Genomic DNA, 17,377 nt, shown 5'->3' with positions numbered 1-17,377 from the left:
AAGGTTACTACAAGTATTTTCCAGTTTTCTATTGAAAGTCTATGTCAACTAAATAATTAGCAATTTTAATTATTGGATATGTTTCTGTAAATATTTTGCTTTGCATTTTTCTTGTGTGTGTGTGTGTGTGTGTGTGTGTGAGTGTACAGGTAGTCTTTGACTTACAACAGTTGTTTGGTGACTGAAGTTACAGCAGCACTGGAAAAAGTGACTTATGACCATTTTTCACACTTATGAATGTTGCAGCATCCCCTTGGTCATGTGATCAAAATTCAGACACTTGGCAACTGACTCGTATTTCTGACGGTTGCAGCATCCTAGGATCAAGTGAACACCTTTTGTGACCTTCTGACAAGCAAAGTCAATGGGGAAGCCAGATTCACTTAATAACCGTATTACTAACTTAACTACAGCAGTGATTCACTTAACAACTGTGGCAAGAAAGGTTGTAAAATGCGGCAAAATTTACTTAACAACTGCCTTGCTTAACAACAGAAATGTTGGGCTCAATTATGGTCATAAGTCAAGGACTACTTGCATATGTATATCCTGCCATTCGTTCAGAAACTGAAGACAATTTATTTGTCCCACATTACAAATGCTGAATTGGTCCTATCCTTTCAAAGGCATAGATATGGACTGTGAAGCTATGAGATGTAACCCACCATTCTGCCCTTGTGTCTTTCAGAGAGTCACTCCATGTGGGCATCAGTAACAAGAACGAGTGAGGAATCTATTGAGCCGGATTACTCTAGAATAGAACAGTTGTTTTGCTTTCCACAAAACAAGCCCAAATCAAAGGAAGTTGCGCCAGTGAAGGCAGAACCAAAAGAGGTATACTGATAATCTGCTTGAACTAACTCTATTCATTTGGATGTTTGTTTGAACCATTCAAGAGTTCCCATATATCAGGTGTTTGTTACCCAAGTAAGTAAGTTTTTGAGGTTAGAAGAAATATGTTTTTTTCATGTTAGTTTTAGGGTTGCACACGCTTTAAAAATGATTTGCCAGGAATGCTTCAGCTGTTACGTGAGTTTGGGAAAACAGGTCGCTACTCTTGATTAAAGCTTATACTGTGTACATGCAAGCATGTAAAATGATGTGGCCACTCTAAACATAATAATAATTCTTTTTTTTCAAGAATTATTCCCAATACAGCAATTTTAATTAGTTCATTATTTAGGGCAAATGCATATAATCCATTACTAATATTCTCAAAACAGGGTTCTTAACAGAATTCAGAGTGGAGGTGATGGGCAGCAGGGAGAAATCAGAACTGCTTAATTCCTTCTTTACACAAAAGGAAAAAATAGCCCAATCTATCAAAAGCAACACTGGGAGACAGAACAGGAATGTGGGTCAAAATAGGCAAGTAATTGATAAGAGAACTCCTATCTGCTTTGGATGAGTTCAAATCTCCAGGACCAGATGGTTTGTATTTCGGAGTACTAAAGTAGCTGGCGGATGTGATCTCAGAACCACTGAATGAAAATTTTCAGTGCTGGGGGAAAAGATTTGATGTGGTTCCAATATTCAAAAAGGGTAAACTGCACTCAGCATGTAGTCCTCTATGGAGCTACATCTACATGAGGGGGAAGCACTCAGTGGGATATCTCAAAGTTCTGTCTTGGACCAGGGGTCTTCAGTATCTTCATAAATGATGTAGATGAGGGGATAGAAGGGGAACTCATCAAATTTGCAGAAAACACCAAGCTGAGGGGAATTGCCAACACTTTGGAAGAAAGATTCAGAATAATCTTGACAGACTTGGCAATGGTATCCAACATGCAGTTCAGTGGTGAGAAAAGTAAGATCCTGCATTTAGGCAGGAAAAACCAAATGCATATGTATAAAATAGGAGGTATCTGGCTCAACACTAGTAACTATAAGAGGGATCTAGGTGTGCTGGTGGATCACTACTTATGTATGAATCAGCAGTGTGCTGCAGCTCCCAAAAAGTTCTAGGCTGCATCAACAGTGAAATAGCATCAAATCATGGGAAGTGATAGTACTACTCTACACTGCACTAATGATGTCACACTGGGAACATTGTTTCTAGTTTACCATGATTCAGAAATGGTGCTGAGCCTTTAGAGAGAGTGCAAAGAAGAGCAACAAAGATTATAAGGGGTCTGAAGGCTAAATCATATGATGAACAGGTATGGGAACTAGGTTTAACCTAATGAAGAGAAGGCACAGGAGAGACATGACAATAGTCTTCCAGTATTTGAAGGACTGTCACAGGGAAGAGGGTGTCGATTTATTTTCCATAGCACCTGAGTGCAGGACAAGAACAATTGGTGCAAGCTCATCCACGTAGATTCAACCTGGAAATGAGGAGGAATTTCCTGACAGTGAGAATGATTAATCAATGGAACAGCTTGCCTCCTGTAGTTGTGGGTGCCAGAAGTTTTCAAGAAAAGATTGGACAACCATTTGTTGTCCAGGGCTCCTGCCTTAGGCAGGCAGTTGGACTAGAAGATCTCCATAGCCCCTTCCAGCCCTATGATTCTCTGAAGTTCCGAAAATTATTATTATAATTCATCACACAGTCAGCCAGATGTTTAGACTGGATTTGGCACTTTTATCCACCTATCAAGTTCTTATTATTATTTACGTATTTAAATTTGTTGGCTACCCAACTCCAGTGAACTTTAATCTTAATGTTAAACTAATGCCACAATAAAAGAATGAAAATAAAACATTGGCATTATTCACACTTGCCAACTGATGATAGCATTCTGTAGATTTGGCAAAGTCCATTTACAGTGCCCTAAGTCTTCTTATTTTACAAATTTCTATAAAAATAAGGCTAAAAATAACTGGCAAGTGGTCTTAATTTACACTTTGTAATGAATTTATAAAACTGACTAAAAATGTTTCAATTTTCCAAAACAGATTACATTTTTAGATTCCAAAAAGAGTCTTAATTTGAACATATTTTTGAAGCAATTTAAGTGGTAAGTGGTATTTTTATATTGTTAAAATAATGCTAACATGAGAAATAATATTAGTAATAATTAACACTGCCATCTTGTGGTTATTTTATGTACTTTTTATAGGTTTACATATCTATTTTCTTAAACTGCATTGAAACATACAGTAATTACAACAGATTAGAACTTGTACTGTTATATAAAGCTTATCATACATTTAGAATCAGACATGTACACACATATACACATGAAGCCTCTCCAAGTAGCCATCTTGCTTTACTGAAACTTATTTTTGCATTGAGGAAAAGAGGAATATTCTGTCTATACTCTGGGACCTTTATCAGGAGGTATCTTTGTCTAAAGTATGATATATGTTTGCCCCACATACTTGGGATTGATTCCATTTTGGACAGATTCTACCTATCATCATAACATAATAGACATGGCCTAAAATTAGACCTGAGTAGCTTTTTACTTAAGCCTAAAGAACTATGTCCTCATTCATCATTTACCCTACCTAGCATCCGCATTCATTGATAGCCAAACTCAGAATATACCTGCCATGACTAATTATTGCTAATTGATTTATCTTTCTTAAGTATACCATTCCTTTGTGAATCTAATTTAGCTAGAAACCAATACTGAATTTTGTTGTAATGAATTCCAATTGTCAACTGTAGGCATAGAATGAAGAGACCTTTTCTCCTCTGACTGGAACATGCTTGTTAATCAATTTCACTGAGTGGACACAATATTTTATAGCAATAGCAATAACACTTAGACTTATATACCATCCCATAGTGCTTTGCAGCATTTTCTGCACAGTTTACAATGTCCGCATATTGCCCCCAACAATATGGGTGCTCATTTTACCAACTTCAGAAGGGTGGAAGGCTGAGTTAACCTTGATCCCATCAGAATCAAACTCCAGACTGTGGGGTTACGGATAGCATGCAATACTGCATTCTAACCACTGCACCATCAGGACTCCTTATGAAAAGAAAAGAAGAGAACCCTGCCTTTGCTTTCCCCATAATTACATAATAGTGACTGCATCTAATCCACAATCTCTTTTATCCACAGCACAAATGAGGAGGTGGTTAAAATGATTCAGGAAGGTGACAGAACAAAGTTTGATGTTGAAGTGCTCAAGCAGCTTCTTAAACTCCTACCAGAAAAACATGAAGTAAGACAAACAACAAAAAGTCTATTGTTTCAATTTTTCTTTGTATTGCATTTGCTGCATTTATACATCATAATTCAATAATAAATATGTGTATATGTAGGCTAGAATAGATTGTTTTTGGATGTGATATTAAATTCTATATATCTCTATGCATATATATAGATAATATAAATATACTGTATATGTATACGTATATATATAGAGAGAGAGGTATTTTCTAGCCTCTTCATAGTGTCAGAAGCTGTCTCCTCAGAATTAAATTAATCAGAATTTAATATTAGATCCAAACAAAAATGTAGTCAATAAATTAATGATTTATTAAAATACAACAGCTTCTTAGTCCATCATGATGCTCAGAACCATAAGCCTTTGTATATAATAATAATAAAGTTGGAAGGGACCTTGGAGGTCATCTAGTCCAACCCCCTGCTCAGGCAGGAAACCTTATACCATTTCAGACAAATGGCTGTCCAGTCTCTTCTTAAAAACTTCCAGTGTTGGAGCATTCACCGCTTCTGGAGGCAGGTTGTTCCACTGATTAATTGTTCTAATGTGGAAACAGCAATGTTACTGGAACATGACTTTTCTCTTTTCTTGCTAGATAGAAAATTTGAAAGCTTTCAAAGAAGAAAAGGAAAAATTAGCAAATGCAGATCAGTTCTATCTTCTACTCCTTGGAGTTCCTAGGTAAGAGAAATGTTAATGAGAATATTTCCTTAAAGGAACATACATTTAATTAGTTAATTTAAGTATACATATTTCAAACATTTCTAAAGCAGGAAATATCATTTGTTTTAAATGATTCCAGTGCTATCATAGTAGTCCCAGAAGAGTTATAGATGGCAGGAAGAGGAAATCTTTTTCAGATGGCAGTTTTCTGCACTTTCAGAAGTACTAGTATAAAGAGGTTTTCTTTAATATCTAAATGAATGGGTTAAAAGGTAACTTGATAAAATAAAAATAGTGGTTTAATGTGTTCAGTTGGCAGTTTAGAATAATATTAATACAAAATATTTTTTACACAAATAAATTATGCCATCTTCATACAGGTAGTCCTTTACCTACAGCCATTCGTTCCTGACTCTAGGATTGAGAAGCTTTCTTCCTGGTCAACAAATGGGAAATAACTCAGAGAAAAAAGCCTGTTAAGGTTCTCACAGCATGGGCAGATATGGGCACATTCTCACACAGAGATAGTCAATTCTTCAAATGTTCTCATCCCAAGATATGGAGCGCTTATAGTATATTAATATTGACCCCAAAATAAAACAGGAGCCAGAGACGGTGATGAAGCTTACCATAATACATTATAATACCCAGGTCCATTTAAAGCAGTGGTTCTCAACCTTTCTAATGCCGTGACCCCATAATACAGTTCCCCATGTTGTGGTGACCCCCAAGTGGGTGTGGCCACCAATAAGAGGGAGTAGGACAGCTAGGGAAAAGGGAACAAAATGTGGACAGCATGGTTTGGCGACCCCCATGAAATGGTAGTTCGACCCCAAATGGGGTCCCGACCCACAGGTTGAGAACCACTGATTTAAAGCTTAGTTCCTGCATTTGGGGTGGGGGGACTTCTTAAAGATCTTCAGATCATTAGCCTTGTGGTGAATATAAAAGTAATCTAGCTATCGAGGTTAACAAATCCAGTTGATGGACTAACCAAATTTGTAAAACAAAATTTAGGGGAAAAAAATCTGCCCCTTCACTGACAAATATGATTTAAGGAACTAACCCACAACTTGTAAGCCTGTCCTTCACTCAGTCCACCACAGCAAATATGCTACCCATTAGTAGCAGTTCAAGAACCCTGAGTTTCTTGAACATCACTGAATTTATTCTGTCCTGAAAACAGGTCAAAATAAATGATAGAGGGCTGGGTAGATGGTCTTCACATATCCAAGCTATCGAAGATAATGATGCAGATAGATCTTGATGATTCTATTTTGATATCATGATTAATAACTGTTTATTTATTTATTTATAAAATTTATTGGCCTCCCATTTTACCACAAGGTAACTCTAGGTGGCTTACAGTCATAAAAATATATCTACATTAAAACATAAATAAATTAAAACCAAAGATTAAAATCTAAGGACATGTGGGGATGGCAGGAGTGGAATGGGGGAAGGTGGGATCTGTTGTTACTCAATGAACCACCCCCACTGTGCTGTTAATGTTTAAATAATGCTAATGTATTAATAATGGGTTTAATATTCCCAGTTTTCCTATATTGCCTATAGGAAAGCCAAGCATTTAAATTTGCAAGATACATTCAACTGTTTTGCTACATAATAGTGATTGGTTTGAAAAAATGTTCATTCTAGCTCTGTTGGGTGCACAGAATTCAATGTGGTATTTGTATGATTTCTCCATTCTAGCTACCAATTGAGGATTGAATGTATGCTACTATGTGAAGAGACTGCTGTTCTGTTGGAGATGTTGCAGCCCAAAGCAGAAACAATAAGGAGGGCTTGTGAAGGTTAGTGATTGTTTAAGGCTTAAGTATGGTTTGGGTGTTGTGAGTTGTCTGAAGAACGGCCAGTTCCTTTTCAATCTAAAAATCACAATTTGCTGAGAAATCAAAATCTAGCACCTTTGCAGAGGGGCAGGACTTAAATGGTTTGGTCATTGCTTATGTAAATGCATAGATCTGTGTTTGCTCAGAAGATCCATGTCCGCCTCTGCAATATGTAGAAAATATTTGTGTTCTCAAGATTTAGTTAGCCAATCTTCTCAAGATTTAGTTAGCCAATCTTTTCAGAATGTATGAAGCATTTATCAGTTTGGTATGCAGTGTACTAATCCCATTTGCTTAGCAACAGAAATCCTACTCAGGCACTCAGCTTTGAAGCAATGAAAACATGCAAGGTGGAAAGCAAAACCTCACTCAGTATGTCCATGCTTTTATCATATTCCATACTTACTGTATATATGTGTCCATCATACCATTCCCCTTTGGGGTAAATAACTGCAGGCAAAGGAAAGCGAAGGAGTAACCCTAACCCTAAGAAACAAGAAACAGAAAAGGAAACAGCTAAACCTAATTTCCATGAACAACAATCACTACATAGCCTTTTATCCTTTATTCTGTCACGATTTGCAGCATACATACATTTTTATCAATTTCATTAAATCATGCTCCACCCTCTCATCATGTTCACTCTTGCTTTACATGCTCTTCCTGCAAGATTCAGATGGATCTCGCTCTACTGTTATTCAGAAAAGCACTGAAGGCCTGGCTTTTCACCCAGGCTTTTGGCTAGGGATAGTGAGACCCTTCACTTCATTCCATCTGGTCGAATTTCCCATCTTTGGTTGAAGTTATTGTAATTTCTTTGCTTGATTATTGTGATCTGTCCAAAGTCACTGAGTGTCAGGCAACATATATGTTTAATAAATTGTTGCTCTTGTTGTGATTTGATCTTTAGTCTCTCTATCTTAATGACCAAACCACCTCAATATATTCTTTCATATTGATCAATCACTTCTATACCGCGTGAGTCAATGTTTATTCAGCATCCATTTATTCTTGACTGCATCTCTTCTTGTTTCATCACACCACAATTCATTCTCATTACATTCAGATTATTTTTGTTTCTCCTGACATTGAACCTTTACTTCCATAATACACAACAAAGAGGTCTTTTTAATATACAATTTTTTAAAAGTTATTTTGATAAGCATTCTCTTCTGAAAATAGACCACAGTGTATGGACAAGCTTTATCTTAGCATTTGTACATTATAAAATATCTCCATTCATTTTCCCACCTTCAGTAAATATTCTGCTATCTGCTCTTTTTTTTCCCCACTTAGGTGCAGCTGTAGAATCATCAAGTTGAAAGGGATCTCAGATGACATCTAGTCCAAGCCTTGGCTTGGTGCACAATCTGCTATTACATATGTTCTCACACAATGTTTATTTCAGTCACTTACCTCTAATATGACCCTTAACAAACAAATTTCAATTCCACATTAATGCAAAACATACCACATTGAGGCTATTTATTTTGCCATGCAAATCAACAAATACAGATTAAAAATTCTTTCTCACATTCATACAATTTTTACTGATCTCCCAAAAACAAAAATTCAATTTGCATGGTCTTGTCCAGAGGTAGGCAACCTTGGCTCTTTTATGACTCGTGGACTTCAACTTCCAGAATTCCTGAGCCAGCCATGCTGGCTCAGGAATTCTGGGAGCTGAAGTCCACGAGTCATAAAAGAGCCAAGGTTGCCTACCCCTGGTCTTGTCCAACATAAAAATGCATTGCAATTCCCAGATGGTGTTCATCATCCCTTCTGCACTCTTTGAGTAGAATTCTTAGACACACTTAATTAACAAACCCCCTGTTGCCAGCTACCACCTTATGCTTGCTTGTGCTTTGCTGCTATATGGTGACAGATTGCCATGTGGAGGGGGGAATGAAGGGGGAAAACTTTGGGAAATGAAAGTAAGTATCTCCTCCAGACACTGCCTCAAGGTTACCCAGCTGGAAGAAGGAGGGGGCCACATACCAAACTGCACTTGGATTGACTGTTATGAAAACATCTTGCCTGAACCTGATTGGTTACCCTGGGTTGGGCAGTGAGAGATAGTTAAGGGAGGGAAAAGTAGAACTTAAGGATTTGGGTGCGCGATTCTCAGTTCTGGCTTTGCAATATTGCAATACACTTGATCACTAATAAACTATACCTTTCTCAACAAATGGAGCCAAGGATCATTTCTATTTAGAGATTTAAGTTGTGGCCAGCCCAACACCTGTAGTTTTTGCATTTACTCTTGCTCCGTTTACATTTGCAGAGAGGAACAGTAGCCGCATTCTTTTACTCATTAGGCATGGGTGTAGTCTTCATGTATACACACTAAACAAATCACACGTCCATAAGAAAAAAGCTTTTATATTTAAAATTTCTCCAGTTACACCATCTATACCTGCAACCTTATTATTCTTCAACATTGTTCCAACATTTATTATTGGTTAATTAAAAATTGAAAACACTCATTAAATTGATATTTTCACCAGGTCATCTGTGTTCACCTATTTAACAGGTTTTCTTTCCTCTTAGATCTCATTTCAAGCCAACGGTTGCCCGTTTTCTGTCAACTGATTCTCAATGTTGGAAACTTCCTAAACTATGTAAGTGATCTTGAAAAAATGCACATTTTTAAAAAGCAATGAGTAAAATGGTGGTGTTCTTCTTGCCTGTTTTGCAAATATTGTTCAAGCCAGCATTGTGAAACTAGCAAATATAGTACTGTTCATTATTTTTGTTGTTCTTTTTCTCTGAAAGGGAAGTCACACAGGAGACGCTGATGGCTTTAAAATTGGTACTTTGCTCAAGTTAACAGAAACTAAAGCAAACCAGACTCGCATTACACTGCTCCACCATATATTAGAGGTAGTTTCTGTTGTTTTTCATTGATAAATATAACAATAATAGTAAAATACTAATAGAAAGAAACTGATGCAGCTATATCAATATACTAGTCAGAAACCATCTATTTAAGATGATGTCTTCTTTTATTTTGCTTCTGTTTATTTGTTTCCCTAATAATTTTATTGCAAAAATATTTGAGGGAGATGGTATTTAATAGGTCTTGGCCAAATACATATGCACAATATTTTGCTTACACACAATATTTTTATGACTCTATTTAGTGTTTTTCTTGCTCATCTAGCTTTATTGATTTGTTTTGCTTTTTTATTAATGCCAAACATTTTGTCAAATTTTTATTTACACTTTTTAATCTGCTTTTCTGGTATTAATTATACTGCTCAATTTAGTCCAAGGGAATGTAAGACATCCTTGCAAAATTATGGCAGTTCTCTGTTTTAGAATGCATCCAGCCTAGAGATGGAAGAGATTATTCTTTTCCCTTTTATCTTGCTAGTAGATATTTATGGTTGCTTTTTGAACTGACTCTTCGATTTTCACAAAGTTTAACAAATGTATTTTGGCATAACACAGTCCAGTTCATCAAAAGTAGCGGCAGCATCTCCTTTCTGGAACAATCTGCCCTTGATGTATAACTGGCCCAACCCTTTTGGCCTGGATGAAGGGAATCCCAATTGGTTGAGTTGCAGTATATTTTGGTCTGATCACCATTTTATTGTTCACACAAGATGTTTGGAAATTTTTGCAACAACGCTTTAGAAATTAGTTTTTAATTCCCATTCATTGATCCAGATTCATCTGTGTTTAATAGTTAAGCTGAATGCAGAGAATTCAAGGCAGATCTACCCCATTTAGTTTCATCCAACTGCAGAAACTAACATGCTTCCAGGATCACCCATGGATGTTCAGGGATACTTAGGTAGAGAGATCACCCCTTTGGTAGATCTCTGTTTAACTAAGACTTTGGCAGGCAGCCAGTATTACTGCAGCCATCGTAAATCGTACATGTGTATAATTGGAATTTTTACATTTTCTCTTTTTTCTTTTTTTTTGGTTTAGGAAGTGGAAAAAAATCACACCGATTTGCTTAAGCTTCCCAAAGATCTTGAATGTATTTCAAAAGCAGCTGGGTAGGGATCACTATATTTTTTTTATTATTGGCAATTTTTATAGACATACTTCTTTCTTGCATTATTGTTGAAAAAAAAAATAACTCAGTAAATAAATCAGGCCATCTTTAATAGGTAAGTAATTTGATGACTCATATTTTAAAAGTATGGTTTTTAATGTTCATCATCAAAAACATGTTCATGGCAAGAGACTAGTTTGAGGCTCCATGATAATAGCCTAAAACCTTTGAAGTTGTTTTCTGCACAATTAGGGTTGTACAATCCCATCTCATCTACAGAATTCCCACTTTGTTCCTATGAATCAGTAGATGCAGAAACAGCATGTTATGGCTTGTTTCTTTTCAGAATCAATCTAGACGTGATTCATTCTGAATCCAGCTCCAACATAAAGAAATTGCTGGAACTTGAACGGAAGCTGTCATCCTCAACTGAAGAAGTGAAAGCCCAATATGGAACAGCCATTCAGGTTGGTGTAACACAACTCTTCATGCTTCCTTGGAGGATACATCCACTGTTTCCATGAAGTTAGCTACTACTACAATTGTGTCAGAAGCACCTTTCAAGGCACTTCTGGGTTGAAAGGATTAGTCAGAGACATCACCATTGTCCAGGGGATGCACAAGGGTACTCCTTTCAGGTCCTTACTATTTTTTCCACCAAGTTGGTACCTATTTATCTACTAGCATTTGCATGCTTTTGAACTCCTAGGTTGGCAGTTGCTGGGACAAATTGACAGGAGCTCATTCTGTCACGTGGCTCACGCTCTAAGGTTTTGAGCTGCCAAGCTATCAACCTCTCAGCGGTCTTCAAACTCATTGTCCTAGCCACATGAGCCACTGCAACCCCTATGAAGTTAGTTGATCCTTTTTGAATTTCAATTTTAATGTTTTCCAGGATAGCTTAACTGCTAACAGAAAGCTGGAGGATGAGTTTGAACTCATTGAAACTAAGAGAACGGAGCTTGCCAACTATCTGTGTGAAGATCCAAACAAATTGTCTTTGGAGGAGATATTTAATACTATGAAAATCTTCCGTGATCTCTACATCAAAGCACTAAAGGTTTGCATTTGAGACATTAAAAAATAAGAATTGTTGTGAAACAAAAATGCATAGCAAAAGTCTTGGGGAATCCTTAGATGGATAGTATCATTTTAGACTATTAGACCAGGGGTCTCTAACCTGAGGGCCGTGGCCCGGTAATGGGCCGTGGCCTGCTGGCCACTGGGTCGCAGGACAGGCTGGCCAGTGTGCACATATGTACGCACCCCCCTCACTTGTGCTAGCTTAGCAGCCAGGTGCAAAAACAGGCCGCCACCGCATCTCGGGACACAAAAACGGGATGACAATGCGCCTTGGGGCACAGAAATAGGTTGCCGTCACTGCATCTCAGGATGTGAAAATGAGACTCCATGCCTCAGGGCATGAAAACAGGCCCCTGCCACCGCACCTCAGGGTGCGAAAACGGGATGACGACGATGCACCTCGGGGTGTGAAAATGGGCTGCCGCCGCTTTGCCTCAAGATGTAAAAATGGGCCACCACTGTACCGCGGGCCACAGAAACAAGACACTGCACCACACAAGAACAGGATGGGGCTAGTATCACTCAGGCACTAGCCCCGCCCTGTTTGTGGTGCATGCGTGCTCGCAGCACCATGCACGCATGCACGCACACACACATATAAATTGCTTCCCCCTCCCTTTTCCTCCGACAAAGGTTGGTCACCTCTGTATTAGATCACACACAGACACACAAAGAAAATAGAGGGCTGCAAGTACACAGCATTTTGGATTTAATTCCAAAACTATTCTTGAACCATGATGGCACGGTGGTTAGAATGCAGTACTTCAGGTTAACTCACTGCTCACTCAGGAATTCGATTCTGAACGGCTCAAGGTTGACTCAGCCTTCCATCCTTCCAAGGTCAATAAAATGGGGACCCAGATTATTGGGGGCAATATATTGACTTGTAAACTGCTTAGAGAGGGCTGTAATGCACTATGAAGTGGTATATAAGTCTAAGTGCTATTTCTGTTGCTATTTACAGCACAGGCCGTTGCAGATGTAACACTTGTCAGCATTCTTAATTTTCCTTGTTTGAGGAAAAAAGTCGTAAAATCCATAGCAGATTAATTGGAGTTGGCACTACTGTGCATAGTATAAAAGGAAATGTATGTCCCCCTCCCCCTCATTCCATTTATTCTCATGTTCTACTTTTCTTCCTGCATATACACATTGCAGATGTGAACATGAACACAACACAAATAGAAGGAAGGAATTCCTAGAGTCTAAAGCTGTTCTATTTTTACTGAGCTAAACTTCCATCCCTTGCCTCATCGGAAAGTTGACATTAAAATAATACCAGGACTTTAGTTTCAGAATGATTCTTGGAGAATTAATTGCCTAACCAAAATATACACATTCCTTCTTACTGAGTCTGTATTTTTTCCACGCATTTTCCTGCAAGATTTTGAAAATTGGTAGTTCAGCTACAATTTGGATTTCATTTCATTGTCCCCTTTTTGTGCCCTGTTGATGAGTTTCTAGTATCTCACCTCTATTAAAAAATACATAAAATATTTTATGTTGCACTATTTCTTTCTCCTTATTTATATCTAGTTTTATGCACTGATTTCCCTTGGTTATGATTCCTTAATTCGACACCCTGAATCTTGGATTCCAAAAGACAGATAGGATATAATTTGTCATAATGTTGATCTAATTGTGATTTGTAAATCAAAGTCGTATGGCAGACTTTAGCCACAGTTTCCTTGTATGGGCATTAGAAACTCTTTACACCTTTACATCCAAGAACGAAGCACTTAATACATAGTTCATTCCTGGACTTACAAATAGCAATCTGACCTGGGCCAGTGACTCAATAAAGGGAATTTCTTGTAGCAAAGCTAAAAGAAGACCATAACTTCTTTAGACTACAGGTAGTTCTTGTTTTATTAACCATTCATTCATCAACCATTTGCAGATACAATGGTGCTGAACGAAGGGCTTACAACTTGTGCCCAAAGTTATTGTCACTGCAGCACCACCTTGGATGGGTGATCAAATTTCCAGTGCTTGGCAGGCTGCCCACACTGATGGCCAAGGGCTTCAACTCCCCCCACCAACCTATGTTCCATCCATCTACATTCATTTGGCTCCCCTGCCACCCTGTGCTCTGCTACCCCAGGGGATCTTCACCATCTTCCTCCGTCCATTGGTAATGTGATGTACCTGGCCTGGCACCTGGGCCAGGTTGGGCTTGTTTTCAGCTGTGGTCAAAAAAAAAAAGCCAAAAGCAGCCCCTGACTCATGGCACACCAAAAGGCCCCTTTGCAAAAGTTTCTGGAGTGCAGTGCAAAAAAGACTTCCTGGCACACCACAGCTCGAGGGCTGCTCTTGACTTTTTTTTCCCCTTCAGCCAAAGGCAAGCCCTGATTGGGCCAGCAGCCAGGTTAGGCACACCTCAGCAGCAGCAGGAGCAAGGAGACAACAAGGATCAGTTGAGATGGCTCAGCACAGGGTGGCAGGGGACTTTGAGTGCAGGATGGGGAGGACAACTGCGACCAGGACTGGACTCAGATGAGATGGCTGGAGCCTCCTGAGATGTGAAAGCAGGCTCAGAGCCTGTGCAGTTTGGGGGCTTTTTCCTTCTCCATAAGGCAGGGTGCAGGGTGGCCAAGAGATGGGGGGAGAATAGGCATGTGGGGGGAACTGGAGACAGTATTTTATCTTACTGAGGCTCAGAGCACGGCTGGATACTCACTTAACGACTCATGATTCTTGGTTGATGACGGCAACTGGGACTGCTAGAATTGCCATCACTAAGGGACATAGTCATTTGACATCTTGCTTTATAACAGCATCACTTACTTGCCAAATGATAAGTCAAGAACTACCTTTATAAGCAATTTCCTTGCAATGGAAATTAAGTAGGGCCAATGTGAAGCATTCTAAAAATTTGATGCACCTTTTACATATCTGTGTTCCCCATACACAGGAAAACAAGGACCGAAAGGAACAAGCAGCCAAAGCTGAAAAAAGGAAGAAACAGTTGGAAGAAGAAGAAGCTAAGAGGCCAAAAGGGGAAGATGGAAAAACTAGTGAGTCACAAAAAGATTTTTCTTTACTTAGTTCCACAAGCCTGTATTTGCCAGCAAGTCCATTGAATTAAACTAAATTTACTTCTTTATGAACCTGCATGGCTAAAACATGAATAATAGTTGCAAGAATTGGGTATGTCAAATTTAATGAAAAGAAGGACTAGGGGTAGCAAGATAGCAATCTTCCAATATCTAAGGGGATGTCAAAAAGAAGAGTGGGTCAAGCAAAGCAGCTGAAAGCAGGACATGAAGCAATGGATGGAAACTAATCAAGGAGAGAAGCAATCTAAAGAGAACTAAAGAGGAATTTCCTGACAGTTACAAACGATTAACCAGTGAAACAACTTGCCTCCAAAGTTGTGGGTTCTCCAACACTGGAGTTTGTTATGAAGAGATTGAACAACCATTTGTCTGAATTATTATAGGGTTTCCTGCCTGAGCAGGGGGGGTTGACTAGAAGATCTCCAAAGTCCTTCCAACTCTGTTATTCTGTTATTTCACAGAATCAGTGGGAGAAAGTATTTAATCTCAAGTACTGCTATCAGTGTGGTTTTGGCCAGATATCTATTAGCCTAGAGCAGGGGTGTCAAACTCGCAAAGTCACGTGTTGCGGCATATCGCAACTTTTTTGCCATTGCCAGCAATGGAGTGGGTGCTGTTTTGCTATGATGCATCCGGCCCACGGGTTAGCGGTTTGACACCCCTGGCCTAGAGTAAGCCCCAGTGAATTTACTAGAAGGTACTTCTGTCAGTCAGTATGTAGTGGCATTTACAATACTGAAATGCTTTAGGAAGACCTAAATTCAAAGCCATCCTTAGGCTTTGAGTGAGGTTCAATCTCTTAGTCAGCTGATTTCATAATAGATTTTTTGGAGGAAGGAAAAAAAGGAGGAAGGAATGCTATGCATATCATCTTGAATACTAGGCAAATTATAACGCCAGAACAACGATCAGAATATGTATGTGTACAAATGTATCTGTGTAAAATGGATGGATGGATGGATGGATGATAAATTGATAGATAGACACAGATAGAACTATATATACACAAGATACACACACACACACACACATACAAAGAAACTGAAAACAGTTTATTGTTTAATACTATTCTTGTGCAAATACTATCTAAACCTATAATACAATACAGTAATGTGATTAGTCTTAATGCAAGGGAAAAATAATCTCTTTATATGATAATTTGCTACAGTGAAGCATAATACATGAGTAAGGAAATAAAGTTAGGCATTCCAGGTAATTATTCTCAAAATAACCTGAACTATAGTTGCTTGTTCTGTTGTACTCAAGTTTCAGTGAGAACTACTAGAAGCAATCTAAGTGCGCAGTTTTCTCCCTCTCTCCCAGTTATCAGGACTTTCACTTTATGGACAGAGATAGTGCTAACATCTGGGATATTTTTGTAAATTCTTCCACACAGCCAGAAAATAAAACACTAATTAAAAAGAAAGACCTTGGTTGGATGAGATTGTTTGCATAAATGTGATTACTTGGTGGTGCAGTGCTAGAAACTGCAAGGATAAGCGCTCATCAAAGGAAAAGCATTTGGAGTGTTCTTTTTTCCCCAGGTTCCAAAACATAATTTTCTTGTTAAGTTGATTTGCATGTGCAACTACAGCTCAATGGAATCCTAAATAAAATACAGTGAAATGTAGGGACTCCAGTCCATCCACACTCTCAGTCTGATTGACCAACTCCCTTTTTTCTCCAAATTACAAATCAAGTTAAGAAAGGAGCTGTGAAGCAAGAGGAGGTGTGTGTTATCGATGCTTTGCTGGCTGACATAAGGAAGGGGTTCCAGCTACGAAAAACAACCAGGAACAAAAACGGCACAGATACTCCCATGAAAACCACACCTCAGAGAGGAAAAGTGATTGGTAAGAACAGGCAGTCAGAAAATATCATGAGTTTCTTTTTTCCCTATAAAAGTCCAGCTTCTTTCCATCTGTTTCCATTGATGGCCAGTTTGCTTCCCAGTCCAGCTCAAGGGGCTGGTTTTAACCTTTAAGACTCTTCATGGTATGAGCTGTCTGAGGGACCACCTCTCCCCCATTACATTGTCCTGCCCCATTAGATGATGTGGCAGCGAAGGCAAGTTGCAGGTACCATCAACTAGGAATCTTTATTTGGTGGGTCCCAGAAGACAGGCATTCTCTGCTGTCATACTTACTTTATGGAACATTCTCCTACCTGAAATTAGAGTAGCTCTACCCATTTCCATATGCCGAAAATATTCCTATGTCATGAAGCCTGGGTCTCCCTGGCAACTGTAGAATTGCTCAGGGGGACATTTTACCATTCTATGTACTTTTTACATTTATAATATTTATTAATATGGATTTTTATATTTTACATTTTTATTTTTTATTTATCTAATTGTTTCTGCACTGTGCATGCATGCATTTATTTATATCCCATCTTAATTATTTTTACAAATAACTCAAGGTAGTGCTTAATGCTCTTTTTTCCTCCTCTTATTTTCCCCCAAGACAACAACCCTATTTGGTGAGTTGAGCTGAGAAACAGTGACAGGCCCAAAGTCACCTAGCTAACTTTCATGCTTAAGAGAACTAGAACTTTCAGTCTCCTGGTGCTTGGCCCAAAGT

General features: G+C 38.5%; 1 protein-coding gene across 5 annotated transcripts in view; it reads left to right on the top strand.

Annotated features, from left to right (window-relative positions):
• INF2 (inverted formin 2) overlaps positions 1-17,377 on the top strand; it is a 77,226-nt gene that overhangs the window by 53,046 nt on the left and 6,803 nt on the right. For all 5 annotated transcript variants that reach the window (XM_039352531.1, XM_039352533.1, XM_039352535.1 and 2 more), the window contains exons 9-20: positions 689-834; positions 2,899-2,960; positions 4,020-4,122; positions 4,724-4,809; positions 6,505-6,605; positions 9,195-9,265; positions 9,420-9,527; positions 10,584-10,654; positions 11,000-11,120; positions 11,549-11,713; positions 14,651-14,753; positions 16,496-16,648. In XM_039352531.1, the coding sequence (XP_039208465.1) occupies positions 689-834; positions 2,899-2,960; positions 4,020-4,122; positions 4,724-4,809; positions 6,505-6,605; positions 9,195-9,265; positions 9,420-9,527; positions 10,584-10,654; positions 11,000-11,120; positions 11,549-11,713; positions 14,651-14,753; positions 16,496-16,648 (1,290 nt within the window). The remainder of the gene's footprint in view (positions 1-688; positions 835-2,898; positions 2,961-4,019; positions 4,123-4,723; positions 4,810-6,504; positions 6,606-9,194; positions 9,266-9,419; positions 9,528-10,583; positions 10,655-10,999; positions 11,121-11,548; positions 11,714-14,650; positions 14,754-16,495; positions 16,649-17,377) is intronic.

The sequence above is a fragment of the Crotalus tigris genome, unplaced genomic scaffold, assembly GCF_016545835.1.
Source record: "Crotalus tigris isolate CLP2741 ecotype Arizona unplaced genomic scaffold, ASM1654583v1 scf7180000018436.2726382, whole genome shotgun sequence".
NCBI classification, from domain to species: Eukaryota; Metazoa; Chordata; class Lepidosauria; order Squamata; family Viperidae; genus Crotalus; species Crotalus tigris.
Note: the sequence above shows the minus strand (reverse complement) of the source record. Positions and strands in the feature narration are given on the sequence as shown.